General features: G+C 39.9%; 1 protein-coding gene across 1 annotated transcript; it reads right to left on the reverse strand.

The window, feature by feature from the left end:
- Positions 1–640: 640 nt before the first annotated feature.
- LOC106572220 (sodium-coupled neutral amino acid transporter 3) lies at positions 641–25,271 on the reverse strand. The gene is made up of 16 exons (XM_014146211.3): positions 25,078–25,271; positions 20,944–21,066; positions 19,628–19,703; positions 19,382–19,497; positions 17,952–18,025; positions 15,955–16,047; positions 15,297–15,378; positions 8,775–8,857; positions 8,496–8,554; positions 6,755–6,880; positions 3,143–3,222; positions 2,815–2,915; positions 2,527–2,651; positions 1,601–1,745; positions 1,258–1,361; positions 641–1,013 (listed from the first exon to the last, which is right to left on the reverse strand). Exons 2-16 carry the CDS (start codon positions 21,000–21,002, stop codon positions 909–911), a joined length of 1,428 nt encoding a protein of 475 aa, XP_014001686.1. The 5' UTR covers positions 21,003–21,066; positions 25,078–25,271; the 3' UTR covers positions 641–908.
- Between the last annotated feature and the right edge of the window lie 558 nt (positions 25,272–25,829).

Here is a 25,829-nt window from a genome sequence, read left to right on the forward strand (position 1 = left end):
CAAACTTGCAATATCTTGAAGAGACTGATTCTAAAGAATGATGAAATTAGATAGCTAAAAATATTAACTATATCTTTCTCATTCTAATAGAGATACAGAAAAGACTGGTTGCTCCATGATAACTGGAACATTTGAGTAAATACATTATTTGGCACGAAGCAACATGATAAAATATAAATAGGTAAACCATACAGAAAAGTGTTTAATTTATCATTCTTGGCTCATTTGGTTTATAATGGTCTGCAGCTTCTGAGAAAAAAACTGGACACTACCAGTCCCACAACTTGGTCAATTACCTCAACAAATGTTGCTGAAATGATGTTCAACAACCAAATCTAGGGGTTCACAGACAGGGTAATGTCATAAAAGTAAATCCCTTTTAGAAGAACATGTTCTTCTCTTCTCCTTAAAGCTGGTTGATTAAACCACAGCCGATATTTGATCGAGAAACGAACCTGGGGTGAATTGTTTGGCAGTTGGGTAGCTAAGGACTGACTGTTCAAGAGATCAAGTCCCCTTGCATAGAGAAAATGAACCCCTCCCCTCTTCTATCTCTGTCACTTTTTTAATGGCTTTTTACACAGGCAGCAAGTAGTGGTTTAGGGGTTTCCACAGGCAACACCCTCATCAGCTCCTCTGACACTGCCTAGAACTCCTACCACAAAGAAAGTGACATCACTGGGTTCCTCAAAGACTTGCCTCCATTGACGTGTAGCATGTCCATTTGATTTGAATTGGTGGGGAAATGGTCTTACCATCGTTGTGGTATGGTAAGACTCATGATCATGTGGGTCCAGCCTTTCGACGGTGTTTGATCCTTCTTACAATCCAGACGGGATTGAGAAGTGGCACGGCGACAGGGCGTGCTGCTGTGTGGCGTTTGGACCCTTATCGTCAATGGATGTGGTCTAATGTCCACCTCCAGCTCGTTTCTCTCCGGTTGTCCAGTCGATGATGATAAACGTCAGGCTCATAGACATGAAGATGAAGCCCATGGCTGTGAAACAGGCAGCCTGAAACCAGCCAGATAAAGAGTTGTTGGAATTCGCCTTAAAGTCATTCATGTTGTTAAAAATCTCTACCCAAACCCGGGTTTAGGATGTTTTTACTAGCACCCATTGTGATACCACCCACCCACTCCAAACCGTAGCGAAAAGGTCATGCTATATGGTGCCAAAACCTGGGGATTGTGTGGAGAGTTTTAACAAACGTGTCTAGACAATGGAAGGAACATTTATGAATGATGTGAAGACCTACCGTGATCTTTGGTCTTGACTTCATTGGTTCTTGTTCAGTGGGAACAATGCGAATGTAGAATAATCCTGGGAGGATGAAGATCAGGCTAGGTGCAGTGGTGGCCCCTGGACAGATAAAGGAGACAATGAGTTGTTCCACTGGTAAGTACTCTTGAATGAGGCATTTGTAATATATAATGTCAATATGAAGGTCTTCCTTCCCATAGTGTTAATAAGGATGATGATGATGATGATGAAACATGGTACAGTGTGTCTGGTTGGTTTGTGAGTATGGAGAGAATGAGCATCGGAGGCTGGACGGCAAGAACTGTAGTAGTCTATATTCATGAATATATAAGTCTCACCAATGATGCCAAAGATGTCTCGGATGTTGGGCACAAGGATGACAAGCACGTTGACCACGAAGAGGAGACACAGGGCGATGGTGATGTGGCGTGCCCAGTGGAAGGGTTTCGCTGGGAACAGGAGCTGGAGAATGGCTCTGCGAATCTGGAAACCATACACAACAGAGAAGACTCAGAGGAGTGTCTACGGTAAAACTTCAAACATGGCTGTCAAGTTATGAGGTATGTTTAAAGTCAATCTAAATTAACAGAATGTAGAATGTACAATCCGGCATCAGCTATTCTGTGTGACACAGTAGGTTAACATTTAGAGGGAAATGGATATAAAAGTAACTGCCAAAATAAAGGAAACAATTGAGTAAATGAAGGATACAAATGATATTAAAAGCAGGTGCTTTCACACAGGTGTGGTTCTTGAGTTAATTAAGCATATTAACATCCCATCATGCTTAGGGTCATGTTCAAAAATGCCTAGTTGCCCATTATTTTGGCTACCATAGCTAAAATAAGAGATCTCAGTGACTTTGAAAGAGGGGTCTCAAAGGAGCATAGGGAGAGTGTGTGTGTGTGTGTGCGCGTGTCAGTCACTAGATCTCAATCAAATTGAACTCTTATGGAAGATTCTGGAGCGGCGCCTGAAACAGCGTTTTCCACCACCATCAACAAAACACCAAATGATGGAATTTCTCATGCAATAGAGTTCCAGACAGTTGTTGAATCTATGCCAAGGCGCATTGAAGCTGTTCTGGCAACACCCTACTAAGACAATGTATGTTGGTGTTTCCTTTATTTTGGCAGTTACCTGTATATCAAGGCTATGTTGGTTTTAAAATGCAAACAATGTTTGAAATGCAAACCACTTGAAGTGTCCTTAGAAATACAGTAATTTGAGTATGTAATTAGAGCTTATGAGAGGAGGCTCTTACAGGGAAGAGAACCACAGGGACAGTAAGGGTGACTGCCACCAGTACGGCCACACGCACACACAGGATAAGTGTGTCCAGAGGGTCCACTTTGCTGTAGGTGTGCAGGAGCTCAGATTCTGTGTTCACTACATAAACATATATACGCAAACACGCATACACACACGCACGCACACAAACATGCATGCACACATGCACACACACAAATTGAGTATAATTTGAAATACTAAAATCATTCTTTTTTTCTGTAGATTGTATACAACTAAAACCCTCTTAAAGCCCTGGTCTTACCGTAGAAGGTGAGGTAACCAAAAACAGCGGTGAGGAGGTACATGACGAACATGCCCATGATGGACACATTAGCAATATCCTGCATACGCCTTTTGGTGGCACTTTGGTGGAAAAGAAAGCAGTTTCTTTTTCAATTAATGAGGTACAGTAATGATATTACATTTATTACATAAAAAAATTACCCTTGATTTAATCAAAAGCCAACAGGTGTAGGTACATGCGTATGTATTGTACTGCAAATGAGTATCAGTAAAGAAAGATAAAGGCTGTCATCCCAACATGCTATGGTGTTTATGAAGGGAGCTAATTGGGAGTTTTATCGACTTACTTTTTCAGTTCAGTGTAGATGGGAAGCACCTCGGGGTGACAAACAAAGGCGAACGCTAAGATGGGGATGGTATACGCCGTCTGAAAACCATATAAAGGGTAAGTAAAATTAGAGGCGTCGCATGAGGAGTGTTTAAGGAAACTCACAAGACTGTGTGGATAATTGTGCCACACTGGGTCTGCTCCGCCTCAAAACACATGGACAAGCACTTGTCCCGGCAGCAGGGTTGGGAAAAATGGATTACCAAAAACCGGTAACTGTAATCTGTTACGTTACCAGCAACGTTACCACCAATTACAGATACTTTTGAAAAACTAGATGATTACTTCAAGGATTACGTTTAAATTCAGAAAGGATGTTTGCGGAAAAAAATCTTTGACACTTCTCTGTTTTCTCAATGAGAGAATGCCAAGAGTGTGCAAAGCTGTCATCAAGGCAAAGGGTGGCTACTTTGAAGAATTTGTTTAACACTTTTTTGGTTACTACATGACTCCAAATGTGTTATTTCATAGTTTTGATGTCTTCACTATTATTCTACAATGTAGAAAATAGTAAAAATAAAGAAAAACCCTTCATTGAGTAGATGTGTCCAAACTTTTGACTGGTACTGTATATATATCCATTGATTCTTGAAGAATATAACTTATAAATGCCTCTGTAGCTTAGTTCAACTGTCACACTCCATGAGAACCCAAAATATAAGCTTGTATTACTCCAATGTTTGTAAACATTGTAAATGTAAACAAACACTGTATAGCCTCATAACATGGTTAAAACAATATGTTTTATATCATGGATGGTCAGTCCTTGCATCCAAAGCTCTGTCTATTAATCTGAGAGTGGTTAGGCCCATCCCTCAGCTTTTTACCAAAACAGAGGCGGGGAAACCGTTTTGTTATTGTTTCATCGGTGGATTTGCCATTTAAACAGCTGCATATGATCAAGATATCAAATTGTCACCAACAAAAAGGTAAACAATAGGCCTATAGCAAATGCAGCATATGGCATTCATTTTTCACATGTAATTAGCACTTTTCAGTAGGGCTCAAAGCATGCCATTCCAGCATTTATTTTTCAACTCGAATCAATGAGCCCAATCAGTCCTCCATGACCACACAATCATAAACAACAGAGTAGGGCTGGCTAATAAGTCCTTAGTTTTGGGGTCATGCTCAGGTAAAACCATTTGGCTAATCTATACTTCCATATTTCCAAGTCCTATTCTTGAAGATCAAGGGGTAAATCATTTATTGGAATGACAGGAATTCTGATAGACTTCGGTTTTTAATATAAATACATATTTTTACTGTATTATATGTAGTAGAAAGCGATGGGTTAGAATAAGCATACATAATCAACCCATAAAGTAAAATTGAACATCCCTATATGGCCAGCTATGTAAACTTTAACATTGATTTATCCTGCAATAAATATCATTTAATTGGTAACATACTGCATGGGCAACTGTAATTGTCTTCTTCTAAAGGGGAAAGTAATCTAAAAGTAACTGAATGTAATCAGATTATGATACTGAGTTTGGGTAATCCAAAAGTTACGTTACTGATTACAATTTTGGACAGGTAACAAGTAACTAATGGATTAAATTTAGAAAGTAACCTACCCAGCCCTGCCTGTCAGTAAAATGATATCATGTCATTATAATATTGAATGACCTCTGCTCCAACTGCAAATAGCTCCTAACCTTATGTGGTCTTAACACAGTAAGAACCTAAGAGCAGAGATGATGTGGAATAAACTAGAGGTCGACCGAGTATGATTTTTCAACGCCGATACCGATACTGATTATTGGAGGACCAAAAAAGCCGATACCAATTAATCGGGCAATTTTTTTTATTTATTTGTAATAATGACAATTACAACAATACTGAATGAACACTTATTTTAACTTAATATAATACATCAATAAAATCAATTTAGCCTCAAATAAATAATGAAACATGTTCAATTTGGTTTAAATAATGCAAAAACAAAGTGTTGGAGAAGAAAGTAAAAGTGCAATATGTGCCATGTAAGAAAGCTAACGTTTAAGTGCCTTGCTCAGAACATGGGAACATATGAAAGCTGGTGGTTCTTTTTAACATGAGTCTTCAATATTCCCAGGTAAGAAGTTTTAGGTTGTAGTTATTATAGGAATTATAGGACTATTTCTCTCTATTTGATTTGTATTTCATATACCTTTGACTATTGGATGTTCTTATAGGCACTTTAGTATTGCCAGTGTAACAGTATAGCTTCCGTCCCTCTCCTCGCTCCTACCTGGGCTCGAACCAGGAACACATCGACAACAGCCACCCTCGAAACAGCGTTACCCATGCAGAGCAAGGGGAACAACAACTCCAAGTCTCAGAGCGAGTGACGTTTGAAACGCTATTAGCGTGCACCCCAATAACTAGCTAGCCATTTCACATCGGTTACACCAGCCTAATCTCGGGAGTTGACAGGCTTGAAGTCATAAACAGCGCAATGCATTGCGAAGAGCTGCTGGCAAAATGCACGAAAGTGCTGTTTGAATGAATGCTTACGAGCCTGCTGGTGCCTACCACCGCTCAGTCAGACTGCTCTATCCAATCATAGACTTAATTATAATATAATAAACACACAGAAATACGAGCCTTAGGTCATTAATATGGTCGAATCCGGAAACTATCATCTCGAAAACAAAACGTTTTTTTCCTTTCAGTGAAATACGGAACCGGTCCATATTTTATCTAACGGGTGGCATCCCTAAGTCTAAATATTCCTGTTACATTGCACAACCTTCAATGTTATGTCATAATTACGTACAATTCTGGCAAATTAGTTCGCAATGAGCCAGGCAATGAACGCAAGAGCAGTGACACAATTTCATGTTAGCAGGCAATATTAACTAAATATGCTGGTTTAAAAATATATACTTGTGTATTGATTTTAAAGAAAGTCATTGATGTTTATGGTTAGGTACATTGGTACAACGACAGTGCTTTTTTTGCAAATGCGCTTGTTAAATCATCACCCATTTGTCGAAGTAGGCTGTGATTCGATGAGAAATTAACAGGCACCGCATCGATTATATGCAACGCAGGACACGTTAGATAAACTAGTAATATCATCAACCATGTGTAGTTAACTAGTGATTATGTTAAGATTGATCGTTTTTTATAAGATAAGTTTAATGCTAGCTAGCAACTTACCTTGGCTTCTTGCTGCCCTCGCGTAACAGGTAGTCAGGTGCCATGCAGGCTCCTCGTGGAGTGCAATGTAAGGCAGGTGGTTAGAGCGTTGGACTAGTAACCAGAAGGTTGCAAAAACGAATCCCCGAATCCCCCCTGAACAAGGCAGTTAACCCCCATTCCTAGGCCGACATTGAAAATAAGAATGTGTTCTTAATCTGACTTGCCTAGTTAAATAAAGATGTAAAAAAAATATATATATATTTTTTTAATTGGCAAATCGGTGGCCAAAAATACCGATTACCGATTGTTATGAAAACTTGAAATCGGCCCTAATTAATCGGCCATTCAGATTAATCGGTCGACCTCTAGAATAAACACAAAAAAATTATATTTGAACTGATATTTGTGTAGCAGTGCCGTAAACACTTAATTTCCTAACCTCCTGGTTGATGGTGAACATTCTGCCTTCGCACTGTCCCTCTTCCACGGTGGTGTTGATGATTGTTGTGTGATTTCTGCCATATGGCACCAGGGGGCAGGGGATGTTGAACTTCTTGTATATGACCTTTGAGAAAGAAAGAAAGAAAGAAAGAAAGAAAGAAATAAGATGAGCTGTCAGAGTTAGCGAAACAGCTTGACCCTCTATCGCTGACAACCATGATGACATACTATATCTCTGGTTAATTTGTGAATTCCTGTCCCAAGCCTCATTCCTCCTTCTGCTAATTGATCAAGTTCAACGATAGAATTTGTTACATTATTAATGTACCAAGTTCAACAATAGAATTTGTTACATTATTAATGTACCAAGTTCAACAATAGAATTTGTTACATTATTAATGTACCTTTCTGCAGCAAGGCATTTTAAAAAGTATCTTGTTAATGCCCAGAACTGCACCAGCAACATGCACAATAGTGTAATCTAGGATTGTGCTCAATTATTCAAGCAACCTTGAATTGTAAGGTTCTGTATTTATTTTCTTAGTCAACCTTGTGTTCTGTTTCATTGTGTTCTTGAACGTTGCCCTGTTTCATTGTGTTCTTGAACGTTGCCCTGTTTCTTTGTGTTCTTCAACATAGCCCTGTCTTTCATTTTTGTTCATTGATTTCACCTGTGTTAGTTACTCACCTGGTCTCATCAGCTCCTTATTTAGTTCAGTTCATTCTGTTTGTGCCTTTGTGAGGTATTGTTCATTTTGACTCTACTAAGCCTTTTCCTAGCTCATTTGTGAGAACCAGTTATAGCCTTCTGTCCTAGTTTTGATTCACCTACCTGTGTATGACCATTGCCTGCCTGTGTATGACCATGATTCCTGTACTCTGCGAAGGTGAAATAAACACCTACCGCGCTCTTCGTGTGAATCTACACCTTTTTCTCCCTGAGTATTCATTACATGAATAGTATCAAAAATTGTTGAGCTATAGATTTTACATTTGACAATATCTAAATAATTATTGGGACGAATATGGTTCATTTATAATGTTGCCCCCCCCCCCTTTTCCTTGTATGTCAACATAATTAGATAATTACCTACTTCAGAAGGTTAACGTACAGATGTAGGATCTCAATTTGCAATGCAGGAAATGTAAAACTTGAGGTTTAAAAAGGCTTCTGACATTTGTAATTTCCACTTTGAAATTTCAGACTAGATTTTCCCGTATGAAAAATGTATCATCTCCCACAAAAATGTTCATTCACTATAATCCACATTAATACTTCACATTTCCTGTTGGTGCAGTATTTTCCAGCAGTAGCAAACTGGCTCAAATTAAGATCCTACACCTGTATCCATGTTGTTAGCAAATTTCACCAACAAGGCCTGGCTGGCAGTGAGTATAGGAAAAAGGAGCTCACATGAAATGTCATGTGAGGTAGAGTGGCACAAGATAAAAATATCTCCTCATAAATTATCGAGGGCACATTAGAATCACAGTCGTTAGTCATGTCCTAATGATAAGCTGTGAACACAAAAGCTATGAACACATCTAGCACATTAACAAGGGTAAAGAATCACTAAAACAGACAATCACCAGGAGGAATTTAATTTCCCAAAATGGCGAAAAGCATATGCAGTATTAGTATATAACATTGAAATGTATTATTGTTGGTATAATATATAGTGTAATATAATAATACAATATAGGCATCTGTCGTCAGATGTCATCAAAAAGTCACTCACCGAGGAAAGGAAGAAGACCATGCAGGTGAGGGAGAAGCCACTGGTGTAACCCAAATACCCTGAAAGATGCAGTGAAGGATTGTTACTACAACAAAAACAACAACAACCATCCCACAGCCCAGCTGACAACATTTGATTTCCAGAACATGTCTGTTCCTGACCTAAAATAGATCCTAAACAGATACACATCCAAATGTTTTGTTTTATGAATACATGAATCAAGAGGTGCCGATTGAATGATTGACAGACATTGAGGTCATGATGAGATCAGTCACATACCCAATTGTCTCATCAGGGCAAGTGGAAGGATGATGCACACACTGACGATGATGATGAGGTAATTCCCGTTCAGGAACCACTCTCTAGTTTAAAACATAAAATAAAAAAATAAAAACACAGCCAGACACAAAAGTTAGTTACTTCTAGTTTCATTAAGGCATGCAATGTAGACTATGTAGAAAACATACTGTTTAGGGGCAATTGATTTAATCTAAGGGAGAAATAGATTGGCTTTTACTAACCTCTCACCATTACCAATAACGGGGGGGGGGGATAATATTGGGGGGGGGATAATATTTATGCCTCTGTAACTTTCTCACTCATCATTATTCACGATTCATTCAAGATTATCCGTAATCGTGGTAGCATCCACATTAATGTAGTTGTGTTCAGAAACATATTACATTATTTTTTACAATAAAAGTGACTCCAAAATGACACAATACATTATTTACCATTAATTTCTATTGGGCACAACATAATCTGAAACACAACCAAAATAATACACGATTGATATAGTCATTGTGTGCTAGGAATATGGGATCAAATGCTAAACTTTTGACTACTTTAATACCAGTACACATATAAGTGACTTTGTACAAATACTTATGACACCTTCAGACTAGATACATAACGTGCTTTCATTTCTAAACAGTAAAACAGATATGTATGAAAATACCCTAAAATAAAAGGTGACATTCTGTACTGTCACCACATTTGAAACATTTGATCTCAATATTTACTATATCATTGCGCTGCCGAAAAGGAGAAATTTAGAGGAACAACCCCCATTACGTTGCTTTCTAGAAGTCCAGTCAGCCCAAGAGGCAGCCGCAAAAAGGAAAGAGCTGGACGTCAAGATGGTCTTTGAAAGTTCTGGACGGGAAGAGTTCCAGATCACAATGTGGAAATGTTTCTAAACAGGTACTTCACTGTTTTACAACCTTCATTGAAACCTGTGGATAAGTTTGGGATATGGTATGGAGTACGCAAGTACAAAGTGCGCGTGCACGAAACAACAAGTGGGCATTTGATAACAATCCGTAACTCAATCTCCCTAGACCATCAGGGCAAGGAATGCCCAGAGGTGAAGTGTTGGAGATGTGGAGATCTTAGACACAAATCCAGGGTTTGTGAGTCTACAAGCAAGTGCACCCTGTGTGTAAAAGAGGGCCTTGACTTCTTCAAGTGTCCCCAGTCTTATGCCTACAAAGTGAGGGTTGGTCCACAATCCAGCCCAGAGGAAGAGCCAGAAGAGGAGACTAGAGACAGAGCCACCGACAACGAGTTCCATCGCTCGACAGGTCCGAGCGCAGCTGAGAGACAGGTGCCAGTGAATGAGAGAGAAGCCGAGGGAGCTGAATCCAAGAGTGAAGGCGACCAGATCTCCGAGGAAGGTGTCGGCGAGTTCAGCCATAGAGAGAGTGAGGAAGTCCTTTTTGGACGCGAGCGAGTCAGCCTTCAGTACTAATTACCCGAATCCCGAAGAGAGAGAGAGAAGAGGACGATTCCCTTTCCCCCTGCCCCCCACCCCTCTGCTCCCTTCCCCCCCAGAGCCAGTTCCCCACACTGCTCAAGCAGGTGGAGTGAAACACCGTCACACTTCTCACTTCTCAATCTAAAACCAAGTTAAGAAGAAAGATGAGAAACCCAACCTGGACTCAGGGGTAGATGGAACATAGTAAAAGTAAATCTGAGACACTCCAATTAGTATAATATGTTACATTTAGTATGGTATGTATTAATTTGTGGATGTCCATCATCCATTTCGTATGATATGTTATAAATTACAATTCGTACAATATGTTGTGAATTGCAATACGTACAATATGTTACAAATTTGCAAAATGTACGATATGTTACAAATCACAATTTGTTGTGGCTAATGTTAGCTATCCACCCCTACCAATAACCCTACTTTCGTTTTTTGCCTTTAATAACCTTCTGTCTTATGTAACCATACCAAACGTAGCTCACAGTTTCATACTAATTTCAGTGTCTTGGATTAACATTTACTATGTTACGTCTAGTCTATGAGACCAGGCTGAGAAACCAAGTCCCCAGTAGAAGGTAAGTAAATAATCGAAAATAATTTAGAAAAACAGACTTTGCAGACAGTGATGATTTGATATTGGAGTGCTTCTTTAGAGGAACGAAAATAAGAGTGATAAATGTATCCACAGCATCTGATGCAAATAAGATTCTTTTTTTTCAACATTTTGTTACGTTACAGCCTTATTCTAAAATTGATTAAATAGTTTTGTTCCCCTCATCAATCTACACACAATACCCCATAATGACAAAGCAAAAACATGTTTTTAGAAATGTTAGCAAATTTATAAAAACAAATAGTCTGAAATATTACATTTACATAAGTATTCAGACCCTTTACTCAGTACTTTGTTGAAGCACCTTTGGCAGCGACTAGAGCCTTGAGTCTTCTTGGGTATGACGCTACAAGTTTGGCACACCTGTATTTGGGGAGTTTCTCCCATTCTTCTTTGCAGATCCCCTCAAGCTCTGTCAGGTTGGATGGGGAGCGTCGCTGCACAGCTTTTTTCAGGTCTCTCCAGAGATGTTAGATCGGGTTCAAGTCCGGGCTAAGGCTGGCCCACTCAACGACATTCAGAGACTTGTCCCGAAACCACTTCTGCATTGTCTTGGCTGTGTGCTTAGGGTCGTTGTCCTGCTGGAAGGTGAACCTTCGCCCCAGTCTGAGGTCCTGAGCAGGTTTTCATCAAGAATCTCTCTGTACTTTGCTCCGTTCATCTTTCCCTCAACCCTGACAAGTGTCCCAGTCACTGCCGCTGAAAAACATCCCCACAGCATGATGCTGCCACCACCATGCTTCACTGTAGGGATGGTGCTAGGTTTCCTCCAGATGTGACGTTTGGCATTCAGGCCAAAGACTTCAATCTTGGTTTCATCAGACCAGAGAATCTTGTTTCTCATGGTCTGAGAGTCCTTTAGAGCCTTTTGGCAAACTCCAAGCGGGATGTTATGTGGCTTTTACTGAGGAGTGGCTTCCGTCTGGCCACTCAACCATAAAGGCCTGATTGGTGGAGTGCTGCAGAGATGGTTGTCCTTCTGGAAGGTTCTGGGAGGTTCTCCCATCTCCACAGAGAAACTCAATGAGTGAACCCAATGAGTGATCATTGGGTTCTTGGTCACCTCCCTGACCAAGGCCTTCTCCCCTGATTGCTTAGTTTGGCTCGAGGAAGAGTCTGGGTGGTTCCAAACTTCTTCCATTTAAGAATGGAGGCCACTGTGTTCATGGGGACCTTCAATGCTGCCGAAATGTTTTGGTACCCTTCCCCAGATCTGTGCCTCAAAACAATCGTGTCTCGGAGCTCTACGGACAATTCCTTCATCCTCATGGCTTCGTTTTTGCTCTGACATGCACTGTCAACTGTATGACCTTATTTTTAGAGGTGTGTGCCTTTCCAAATCATGTCCAATCAATTGAATTTACCACAGGTGGACTCCAATCAAGTTGTAGAAACATCTCAAGGATGATCAATGGAAACAGGATGCACATGAGCTCAATTTCGATTCAGTAATTATAGTATATGTGGTGATTTTAATACGGTGACAGAACGTATTGATTGGATATCTCAGACAATTTCAGACATTTAAATATTAACTTGAACGGTCTATTTACAAAGTGATATCTGATTAATTATATGGTTCTGAAGTGGCATACCTATATGGAAGCCTGTTCCCACCACCTAAACAAGAACGAGTTATGAGATAGCAAGTCTTAATTATAAGATAGTAAGTCATTATCATGAGATAGTAACTCATAATCATTAGATGCTAAGTCATAATTATGAGTTACTAAGTCATTATTATGAGACACGTTTAGGCAATCAGTATCACATGAATCATGTGTACGTGTGCGAGTGCGTGTGAGAGAGACAGAGCGAGTTTGTGGTGATAATGTTCAATATTATGAATTTAATCATTTTTTTTTATGTGAGTTGGTGCCTGTTTGATGATATTTGGTTGACATCAGATTTAATTCATTAATTCAATTCAATCCATTAATGGGGCAATTTGGGACTGGTACATCCATTTTTGGACTTATATATAGACATTGATTCTTGAAGAAAGCAATTTAGAAATGCCTCATGAGCAATGGTCTTACTCCATCAGAATCCAAAATATAAGCTTGTTTTACTTCATTTCATGTAATTGTAAACAAACACTGTATAGCTTCAAAACATTGTTAAAACTATCATTTGGATCTCATGGATGGTCAGTCCATGAAATCAAAATCCATACGAGAGAGTCCTTGCGTCTATGTATTTGAGAGTAGTTACATTTCTCCTGACCCATTTCTCAGCTGTTTTCCAAATAAAGTGTGGGGATAATGCTTTAATGATAATGCCGTTCATGTTTGAATCCCAGATTGCCCTGCAGTTGACCTACAGGACTATTCAATGTCCATAATAATGACTTACTATCTCATAATAATGACTTACCATCTCATTATTATGACTTACATACAGTTGAAGTCGGAAGTTTACATACACCTTAGCTAAATACATTTAAACTCAGTTTTTCACCCCCGTGCTTCACAGCTGGGATGGTGTTCTTCGGCTTGCAAGCAACCCCCTTTTTCCTCCAAACATAACGATGGTCATTATGGCCAAACAGTTCTATTTTTGTTTCATCAGACCAGAGGACATTTCTCCAAAAATTATGATCTTTGTCCCCATGTGCAGTTGCAAACTGTAGTCTGGCTTTTTTATGGCGGTTTTGGAGCAGAGGCTTCTTCCTTGCTGAGTGGCCTGTCAGGTTATGTCGATATAGGACTTGTTTTACTGTGGATATAGATACTTTTGTACCTGTTTCCTCCAGCATCTTCACAAGGTCCTTTGCTGTTGTTCTGGGATTGACTTGCACTTTTCACACCAAAGTACATTCTGAGCGGTATGACAGCTGTGTGGGCCCATGTTGTTTATACTTGCGTACTATTGTTTGTACAGACGAACGTGGTACCTTCAGGCATTTGGAAATTGCTCCCAAGGATGAACCAGACTTGTGGAGGTCTACACATTTTTTTTCTGCGGTCTTGGCTGATTTCTTTTTGCTTGACATCATGGGAAAATCAAGAGGCACTGAGTTTGAAGGTAGGCCTTGAAATACATCCACAGGTACACCTCCAATTGACTCAAATGATGTCAATTAGCCTATCAGAAGCTTCTAAAGCCATGACGGGAATTTTCCAAGCTGTTTAAAGGCACAGTCAACTTAGTGTATGTAAACTTCTGACCCACTAGAATTGTGATACAGCGAATTAAAAGTGAAATAATCTGTCTGTAAACAATTGTTGCAAAAATGACTTATGTCATGCACAAAGTAGATGTCCTAACCGACTTTCCAAAACTATAGTTGGTTAACAAGAAATTTGTGGAGTGGTTGTAAAACTAGTTTTAATGACTCCAACCTAAGTGTATGTAAACTTCCGACTGTATCTCATAATAATTACTTACTATCTCATAGTTATGACTTACTATCTCATAATTATGACTTACTATCTCATAATAACGACTTACTATCTCATAATTATGACTTACTATCTCATAACTCGTAGTTAGATAAAATATATGTGGGTGGCAGGAATGGGCTTCCATGCAGATACAAAATAATGTCTTAAAAAATCTACTCTGTGCACAACTGTCAGAAAATGTCAGTGATCCTGCCTGGTTGATTTCAGTATGACGTTTACCAGTGCGTGCTGTAGTAAAGTGGAATTGTTTTGTCATGATGAAGAAAATTGAATACCTTTTAGTGAAATACTACAAAACTAAAGAAATATGGAATCTGTTGAGAATTATGATGTAGGCCTATGTATAAATCCCAAGTCCGTCTTCGATATTCACATGGATGACATTACTAAAGAAGTATGGTGGACAATATTATGCATTGACATTACTAAACAAATATTGTGGACAATAATTGTGGACAATGCATTGTGAAAAGTACAATTTGGAAGACAAGATGCCTATAAGTCTATAAAACATTTTTTTTTGCTCAAACACTATTTATATTTATTTTTTTACAAATAAAAATGGAATAAATAAATAAGAAATACGATGGACTCCAAAAAACTTCCATGGATACAATTAAATCTGTAAATCACGTTATGTAATTATGAACTCAAATGCATTGATGTGAAAGTTTATTTGTATTTGTGTGAATTATTTATGATTATAAACTGGGTGGTTCAAGCCCTGAATGCTGATTGGCTGACAGCCATGGTATATCAGTCTGTATACCACGGGTATGACAAAACATTTCTTTTACTGCTCTAATTACATTGGTAACTCGTTTATAATAGCAATAAGGCACCTTGGGGGTTTGTGGTATATGGCCAATGGGTCGTGCCTAAGAACAGCCCTTAGTCATGGTATATTGGCCATATACCACACGGGCCTTATTGCTTAATTGTAAAATGTGAAAAACTTAAATAAAGATTATTTTTAAACAAAAAAAGAAATGTGCTGCTCAACTTACCCAGTGTTCGATGACAAGCCCAGGAAGGCTTGAATGACCAGAGGCAACTCATACTTCACAATGAAGAGGTAACTGGACATTGCTGGAGGGGATTAAACATATTTCAGAGTTGTTAACTTCTATTTTCAAAAGAAAACAGACATACAAAGCCCATTTACCTGTGTGTAAAACCCAAACATTGGAGGAAAAAGTTCTGTCCTGAACCATTAAAACTTTATGAGCCATGAAATCCATGAGTGTCGCAAAGCCAGGAGTGCATTTGTATGTGTCACTGTGGTTATTTTCAAAACAGATACTATGTGTTAGTGGAAGTACTGTACATGGATATACACTCAGTGGCCAGTTTATTAGGTACATCACCCGTTCACACAAATGGTTCGCTCCTACAGACATTTTCTATTAAGGTATCTTTACTTTTACTCAAGTATGAGAATTGGGTACTTTTTCCACCACTGGACGACCATACCACCTTCCACTCCTATCAGCTAAAAACAACAAGAAGTAGCTCCAGTGGGCACACGATCACCAACACTGGACAATTAAGGAGTGGAAAAACATTGCCTGATCCGACAAATTCCGATTCCTGTTGTGTCATGTTAATGGAAGAGTCAGGATTTGGCGTCAGCAGCATGAGTCTATGGCCCCCCTATCCACTTACCGCCGATGTTATGAAAGGTTATAATGACTCCCGCTGCTATTTTTCCCGGGTGTCCAAAAGCACGGAAACCCAGCTGTTCATACGCACGAATACCTGAACCAACAAAAGAGACATTAGTCTGTGAAAGAGTAGATATAGTATATGTGACCCCAGCAGGAAATCAAACCCACAACTACTAATTTACAGACAGCTTGGTTCATATAGTGGATCCCTACTATAGTTTTCTCTATAAAAAAGCTATGTACAGTGGGGGGAAAAAGTATTTGATCCCCTGCTGATTTTGTACGTTTGCCCACTTACAAAGAAATGATCAGTCTATAATTTTAATGGTAGGTTTATATGAACAGTGAGAGACAGAATAACAACAAAAAAATCCAGAAAAACGCATGTCAAAAATGTTACAAAATGATTTCCATTTTAATGAGGGAAATAAGTATTTGACCCCTCTGCAAAACATGACTTAGTACTTGGTGGCAAAACCCTTGTTGGCAATCACAGAGGTCAGACGTTTCTTGTAGTTGGCCACCAGGTTTGCACACATCTCAGGAGGGATTTTGTCCTACTCCTCTTTGCAGATCTTCTCCAAGTCATTAAGGTTTCGAGGCTGACGTTTGGCAACTCGAACCTTCAGCTCCCTCCACAGATTTTCTATGGGATTAAGGTCTGGAGACTGGCTAGGCCACTCCAGGACCTTAATGTGCTTCTTCTTGAGCTACTCCTTTGTTGCCTTGGCCATGTGTTTTGGGTCATTGTCATGCTGGAATACCCATCCACGACCCATTTTCAATGCCCTGGCTGAGGGAAGGAGGTTCTCACCCAAGATTTGACAGTACATGGCCCTGTCAAATGATGCGGTGAAGTTGTCCTGTCCCCTTAGCAGAAAAACACCCCCAAAGCATAATGTTTCCACCTCCATGTTTGACGGTGGAGATGGTGTTCTTGGGGTCATAGACAGCATTCCTCCTCCTCCAAACACGGCGAGTTGAGTTGATGCCAAAGAGCTCCATTTTGGTCTCATCTGACCACAACACTTTCACCAGTTGTCCTCTGAATCATTCAGATGTTCATTGGCAAACTTCAGACGGGCATGTATATGTATTCTTGAGCAGGGGGACCTTGCGGGCGCTGCAGGATTTCAGTCCTTCACAGTGTAGTATTACCAATTGTTTTCTTGGTGACAATGGTCCCAGCTGCCTTGAGATCATTGACAAGATCCTCCCGTGTAGTTCTGGGCTGATTCCTCACCGTTCTCATGATCATTGCAACCCCACGAGGTGAGATCTTGCATGGAGCCCCAGGCCGAGGGATATTGACAGTTCTTTTGTGTTTCTTCCATTTGCGAATAATCGCACCAAATGTTGTCACCTTCTCACCAAGCTGCTTGGTGATAGTCTTGTAGCCCATTCCAGCCTTGTGTAGGTCTACAATCTTGTCCCTGACATCCTTGGAGAGCTCTTTGGTCTTGGCCATGGTGGAGAGTTTGGAATCTGATTGATTGCTTCTGTGGACATGTGTCTTTTTTACAGGTAACAAGCTGCGGTTAGGAGCACTCCCTTTAAGAGTGTGCTCCTAATCTCAGCTCGTTACCTGTATAAAAGACACCTGGGAGCCAGAAATCTTTCGGATTGAGAAGGGGTCAAATACTTATTTCTCTCATTAAAATGCAAATCAGTTTATAACATTATTGAAATGCGTTTTTCTGGATTTTTGTTGTTATTCTGTCTCTCGCTGTTCAAATAAACCTACCATTAAAATTATAGACTGATCCTTTCTTTATCAGTGGGCAAACATACAAAATGAGCAGGGGATCAAATACTTTTTCCCCCCACTGTATTTTTGTGAAGGGTTAAAACAACAGGTTTTTCAATGGTCCAGATGTGAAGGGAAAGTTTGTTCACAGAAAGTTTACTTTTCTCATCTTGTTATGATACACTCTATGATTCAGCTACTAATTTGCCTTTGATTCCATGGGCTGGTCCTTAGTGACACATACTCACCCACAACTCCAGCACTCTTAAGGAGAAGGTGAACCGAGTAGCTGGACAGACAGGCGATACATATCAACAGGATTCTGTGGAGCACAAACAACTGACTTAGACATTTTGGAATGGTAAACAACATAATTGATTTCATGTGGTTTCATCCAATGTTAAAATAATGAGTAGCCGACCTCTTCACAGATTAATCAAACAGTTTACTACGAAGTAAACACTGGAAGAAGAAACTGGCCTCCTGTGATAGCAACTTGATAACGACAATGCTCAAATTATTTATTCATAAGCATTCCAAAAATTTTTTACTCCTGCCTGACCCTGACATGAATGTGAGCAACCCAAAGTGCAAAGCATGCTTGGGAGCCATATATGTGGTTTGCCCACACTCAAGCTATGATTCATCTGCCAACTCTAAGCTATATTTAACTCCTGAAATTTGAAGTTGCATGTGTCTCAAATCTCACCATTAAAATTACATATGGACACACTAACACACACCACTCTTCTCCACTGTTATTTTAACCATTCAAAGACCATAAATGTCAAACATTATATTGACTATTTTTTATTACATTTTTGTCAGCTTTCCACTGTACTGTTTTGGTAACATTGTTGCAACGCATTATGCAGTAACAGTGTGTATCAAACCATATTGGGAGTAGTGTCACGTCCTGACCAGTATAAGGTTAATTGGTATTGTAGTTTGGTCAGGACGTGGCAGAGGGTATTCGTTTTATGTGGTTCGGGGTGGTGTGTTTTGTTGAAGGGGCATTTGGTTTAAGTATTCCGGGGTTTTTGGGCACTGTTTGGTTTTCAGGTATTCTATGATTTTGTCTAGTATGTCTGTTTCTATGTTTGGTTAATTGGGGTTGGGACTCTCAGTTGAAGGCAGGTGTTGTCTATCTGCCTTTGATTGAGAGTCCCATATATGAGGGTGTGTTTGTTATTTGTGGGTGATTGTTCTGTGTTGAGCTTTGCTTTGCAGACTGTCAGTTTATCGTTCGTTTTCTTGGTTGTTGTTTTTGTATTCGTTTTGATTTAATTTAATTAAATGTTCAAAATGAACAACTGCACACCTGCTGCGTATTGGTCTACATTCTCAGATGACGATTTCGCATTATCGTCAGAAGACGAAGATAATTGTGACAAGTAGCTGCATCTGTGACCTTTTGACAAAAAGAAACACGAGATAAATAATCCTTCCCACCAAATCTTTACCTGGCAAGTTAATATTTAACTTGGTGGGTGTGTGTGTGTGTACTAATTTCCCACTGAGCACACACTGGTTGAATCAACGTTGTTTCCACGTCATTTCAACAAATTACGTTGAACCGATGTGGAATAATCGTTGAATTGACGTTTTTGCCCAGTGGGTTGTCTGTTGTCACTTCAGTGAATCACATAGGAACACGGCACACTGCTGCTGTACTCACATAAAGAGAACGATGCCTGTGTTTGACATGGCGTATGACAATCCCAGAATTCCACTTCCCATGATGGCGTTACTTAGGTTAAAGACGGACATTCCGAAAGAGGTTTTCCCCTCAAACTGCCAAGGATACAAATACATGAATGTCAGTTGTTATAACTCCTCATAATGACATTTCATGACATGACATCTCAGCATAAAAACGATGACTGTCGGCTCCAGAGCTGTGGCCATAGTTCTTCATGCTCACATCTGTAAACTGGGGCTTCTTGGTCCCATCACTCTTACGTGGTAACATCTCCTCTTCCTCTTCTGCCTGCGGGATGCTATTATGTCAATCAAACCAAGGAAATAGAAAACACTGAGGTTAAACAACACTCATTTTTATAAATGTCCAAAATCAGCCAAGCATCATTATAATCCATTGGTGTGCTTGAAAATGCCGTCCATGAAAATCTACTGTATCCATTTAAATGTTTAAAATGCATAAATGTAAAAACTGTGAAATGTAAAAACTAATATTTACAAAAAGCACGTTTTCACAGGCATTTTTCCAGGTTTACATATTATACACTCATTGGCCAGTTTATTAGGTACACCCATCTAGTACCGGGTCGGACCCCCCTTTGTCTCCTGAACAATCTGAATCCTTCGGGGCATGGAAACTTTGCTCAATTGATATCAAGGGACCTAACGTGTGCCAGAAAACATTCTCCACACCATTACACCATCACCACCAGCCTATACCATTGAAACCAGACAGGATGGAGCCATGGACTGGTGCAGCTTAAGCCAAATCCTGACTCTATCATCAGCATGACGCAACAGGAAACGGGATTCATAGGACCAGGCAATGTTTTTCCACTCCTCAATTGTCCAGTGTTGGTGACCATGTGCCCACTGGACCCACTTCTTCTTGTTTTTAGCTGATAGGAGTGGAACCCGGTGTGGTCGTCTGCTACAATAGCCCATCCATGACAAGGACCAGCGAGTTGTGTCGTTCTGCACACCGCTGTTGTACTACGTCGTTATTTGCCTGTTTGTGGCCCTCCTGTTAGCTTGCATGATTTTCCCCCAACCTCTCATCAACGAGCTGTTTCCGCCCACAGGACTGCCGCTGACTGGATGTTTTTTGTTTGTCGCACCATTCTTGGTAAACCCTAGACACTCTCATGCATGAAAAGCCCAGGAGGACAGCTGTTTCTGAGATAATGGAACCGGCGCCTCTTGCACCGACAATCATACCACGCTCAATGTCGCGTAGGTCACTTGTTTTACCCATTGTAATGTTCAATCGAACAGTAACTGAATGCCTTGATGCATGTCTGCCTGCTTTATATAGCAAGCCATGGCCATGTGACTCACTCTCCGTAGCAGCGAACAATTTTCATGAAAGGGTGGTGTACCTAATAAACTGGCCGCTGAGTGTAATTATAGGGTGGTAATAGTCTTCTTTGTCAGAAAACAAACACAAATACACCAAAAATACTATCATGCACACAACTGGGGGAAAGATATTATCATGCATGCCAGGTAGCAATATGTGCAGTCAAAGAGGACACATACCTATCTTCGAAAGGGACAAAGCCATGGTGGAGGCCATTTGATAGCTTTTGGAGTTCCATATTGTTTTAGCTGATATAAAGACGGGTGGGTGACTTATGGTTCTTTACCGGCTACAATTCCAATCTGAAACAAAGCGAAGAGGATGGACCTTAGATAAATGAGAAAATTATTGTTTGCATGTCATTCAAGATGATAGACAAAAAAATGTACAGTCAGGTTTGACCTTCAATGAAAACGGTTTGGGGAATTTGCACGTCGCAAAGCCTAGACTAGTGCAGGGCTCTCCAACCCTGTTCCTGGAGAGCTACCCTCGAGTAGGTTTTCACTCCAACCCCAGTTGTAACTATTCTGATTCAGCTTATCAACCAGCTAATTAGGGTTGGAGCGAAAACCTACAGGACGGTAGCTCTCCAGGAAAAGGGTTGGAGAGCCCTGCTCTAGGGTAACTGTGGGAGTTGTCAAGGTGTCTGCTGTCACTGTGGGACCACATGTCTGCTTCCCACCAGTGGAATCTATAGCACCACTCTCTCCTTGCATGTGTCATTTCATTTGACAGCTCAGGTTGCAATGCCAGTAATGAGACGCCTGACTACTTTTGAAATCCTTCCAATAGAATTCCTTCCAATAGAAGAGGCTAACAAACGTAATAACAGTATCCATTACCAACACCTGGAAGCACTGTGTTGTCATCACAGACTTCGTTGTGAACACAGACTTTGTTGTCCACTGTTATTTATCTAGATTTTATTTATCCAGAGTGCCATTCGTCTCTTTTTAAATCGATTTGGATTTCACTCTTGTCCCTCTCCACTGCAGGGCTACCATAGGGTAAGATACCAGCCCTATGCTAAGGTACCAGCTGGGATTTGATGTCAGTACAGACGAAATTGGCAAACAATAAATATTGCAATTTGCTGAACAAATAGTGTCATACGAGGCTGCCTACATATCGCCTTCTGATACATTGACAAAATAATTATACAAGAAGATAAGGCATGTGGCCCTTTATCAAGCCTAGTGAGTTGTGTTGGCTCACAGCTGAGGCAATGTTGTATTCTATCATTTCATAGCTAGGCTACTTTTGTTCTCAGTGTGCTGTATTTACAGACAATAGTCTTTTCATTCAGAAACATATGGTCTGACTAGCCAAAGAAAACGAAACTTTCAAAATGTAGTCCTATGATTAACTCATAACTAATGTTCTTTGCTACCCCCACACAACATTTCTGTCTATTTTATTACGGCATGAAAGTAAAACCTAAATATCTTGGATAGTGCTTTTGAAAGTAAGCTTTTCTGTTTGACCTTTACCATAGAAAACATTACTGCTTCTTACAAACTGTGTTGCGCTGCTGAATCCAATGACCCTAGGGAGGTGTGTTTTATAACACAAGTGATGTGGGACGTTGGAATTCACATTTATATGCACGCCAGAATTTTTCCTAACCCCTGAGATGGATACGTGGCTCACTGGCTCCCAAGTTGCAGTTTGGAGCAAGTCCAGGTTTTTACCAGCTGCAACTCCCCACCAGTTGCTGGAGATCTCAGCCTTGTAACCGATCATGTCAAACGCGATTTTGATAATGGTTCGACTCACTCTGACATCACATGATGCATCACACGCTTTTCAAAGGTGATTCAGGTAGCGGGCACCCTACATACCCTAATACATTGGATGATCCCTCAGAATGTGCCTGCTGATAATGACCCATACTAAGTGTACAGTACTTTGATATGGGTAAATTGTACATAAATTCTACCCTTTGGGCCAACTCTAGTTTCTATATCAATAATACCCAACAGCATTTAGAAAAGCCACATGTGAAATCACACCAGTTCAGTGGAAAGAAATAACTCCCTAACATAAATTCTGGTAGTGTTCAGCTCCCATTGGTTCCTGCAGACTAGAGTACAGTAGGTGTTGGTCTGCTGTTCCTACAACCATTCCTACAACCATTTCCTACAAACATTCCTTTCTGTGTCTCTCTTCCTTTTCACATTTCGACATTGCTACGTTACGTGTGTGATTTTTCTCCTTGCTAAATCTCTCCCTACTCCCTATATTTATTCCAATACATTAAGAGCCCCTGGAAACATTTTTTTTTACGTAACCCAAATACTTTTTTTATGACAGGCACCTTGTTGCGTGTGAACGGGAACTGTCGGGCAAGCCCATACTTGCATTGTGTTTTGGGAATCAAACTCCAGAATATGCCTTTCTGCTCGGTTCTCACTTCGCAGCAACACAAAATGTCTCTGTTGAAATCAACACCCAACGACCACAACTACAAACAAACACACATATACATGCACTGGTGACCCATTCCCACACATGCACACACACCTAGACACACAAGCGCGCAGACACACCATCTATTTTTGTATGCATTATTTACATCGCAAGGCTCTTTCGTTGAAATGTAGTCTTTTTCTGATGTTTATGTTGGATATTTTAGGAAGCCATAGTGGTCGGCCACCAATACAGCCAGGAAATCCTCTCGGAGGGAAGAAAGATTCCCGATAGTTTAAATCAATTGTGTGATCTCAGGTAAAAAAAATGCAATGGTCTAAAATTAGAGTGGTATGGAAACCATCTATCATTTCCGATAAAATGTCTGTTTTAAGATTTCGCTAAAAAAGAAAACTAGATAGATTTCTGATCTGATGTATTATTATTATTGACTGACCTAACAGAAAACACATAGCCTAATCTGTAATGGGAATAAAAAGTCCTGTATAGCCTGTTGAATCGTGCATTCGGCCAACAGAGGACTCACAAATAAGTGCCAACATGTGACGCTGGTTTGGAAAGGTGGATAGACATTGCCTTTCTAAAACTGAGAAACAATAAGAGGGCTCTTTGTACAAATTAAAAACCCTGAGGAACATATTCATATGTTGACTATGTCTTGTGTGAATGTGAATCTATCTAGATAGCTCTGTCGCTTTTCATCCAATTGTGATGGTGGCAACTTCCCTCTGTTACTGTATCTAGTATTAAACTATTTATATGATACTGTACCAAGGCTGAGTTTCTGAGTGAGTGAGGGAAACAAATGTGCCTGCAAATAAGGAAAGTATATGGCAGCACATAAAACACCCTCTGACCCCCCTTTTCTGTGCAATAAAGCGGTGTATTACATAATATGTAATAACCTTAATATTTTTTCTTGCTTTCCATTGGCCGATTGAGAGGTTGTTATGCTTTAGCAATAGTTCTGGAGTTAGATGTAGTTGTACATTTGACATCGAGGCTAGTGGATAAGAAAATTGACTGGGTAAATAAACAATGTATGAGATTCTGTCAATTCTATTTGAGGAAGAGCTATAAATTAAGGTCTCCAATGGTACAGTAGAATCAACTGATTCTTGTATTTATAGACAAAGAGGAAAAGGGGGTTTTGTGCTCAAACAACTATATTCGAAGGCACTCCATTAGACACTAGTGTCCAGTAGACACTCTCTCCATTATAACAATAGAGTTTATTATAGATCCATAGTTAAAAACATACTGTGACGTTTCGGTCAAAAGGGTTTTGCATTTACAGACAAAGATCCAAGATACTGTTGTGTTGGGTTGTATGATTCACATTAAAAAACAGTCAACTGCTATTCTAAGCTATTTTTTTAATACAGTGTCAGACACACAAAGAAAGAGACAGTGGCCACTGAATTGACTGTCAGTTGGTGTCCGATCTCTCATGAGCTCACTCGACCTATCACATAGTGTCTGTCTGTAACCTTTCCAAATGGGCATATTCAGACCAGTCTTCCAACAAGTCATTTGACACCCACCTACTCAATCCATATTGGTAGAAATAAAAGGGCTTTTGAAAGCTGCAAAAGCTGACAACCAAAAACAGTCAAAATCCACACATGAAACTGGTCAGGAAAACATTCCCAATCATGAATATTGAAAAAAAGACTTTAGTACTTCAATATGTTGTGGAAGTCAAGAAAATCAAGTAGTTCAACTGATAATGACAAATTCCACAAACGCTACCTCAGAACAAACCTTACTGATGTGGATCAGTGAAATTCCCATAGTATTTAACCCTTCTTGTAAAGTACTTCATATGACCCACACGTGGCATAGCAATACATAGAGAAGAAAAAAGGACTGGGTTCTCTTACCTTCTAATGCAGAAAATGTATAGTTTCAATGAAGACAGAGAGATAGTGAAGGGTGTCCTGAGAAAAATATATGTTTTCTTAACCAAGGTGTTGTTTTTCTCAGTTGTAATTGGCCTGAGTTTAGAGACAAGAAGAAAGAACAGAGAGTGTCTGCTTAGGGGAAAGGGAGACGGTTTGGGTGCGAGCACATGTATAGGAAAGAGCACTAAAAGGGAGGGCTGTTCAAAATGATGGTCTCAAGTTTCTTGTGATGTCACACATGGCCACTCCTCTCTGCTGTCAAAAACAGGCATGCAGGGGCATATTCTCACAACAACTCCGGTGAATTGCTCCATTGGGATTCCATCACATTTGGAAGAGGCATTGACTTGTCTTATCAGAAGACTGTATTCTCACATGCCCTCTCCTCAAAAAAATTGCAATATTAGAAATAAATATGGTGATGTGATCAATCTCAGGTTGCATAAGAGTCTGGCTCAGTGGAATGAGTTCAGCCACCCATGAGAAATACATTGGAAGGGAAAGGTAAACCACAAGGCACCACTATGAGAGTAACAGTGCATTCGGCCAACAGACGACCCACAAATAAGTGCCAACATGTGACGCTAGTTTGGAAAGGTGTATAGACATTGCCTTTCTAAAACTGAGAAACAATAAGTGGGCTCTTTGTACAAATTAAAAACCTTGAGGGACATATTCATATGTTGACTATGTCTTGTGTGAATGTGAATCTATCTAGATAGCTCTGTAGT

Source organism: Salmo salar, chromosome 15, assembly GCF_965601325.2.
Source record: "Salmo salar chromosome 15, fSalSal1, whole genome shotgun sequence".
NCBI classification, from domain to species: domain Eukaryota; kingdom Metazoa; phylum Chordata; class Actinopteri; order Salmoniformes; family Salmonidae; genus Salmo; species Salmo salar.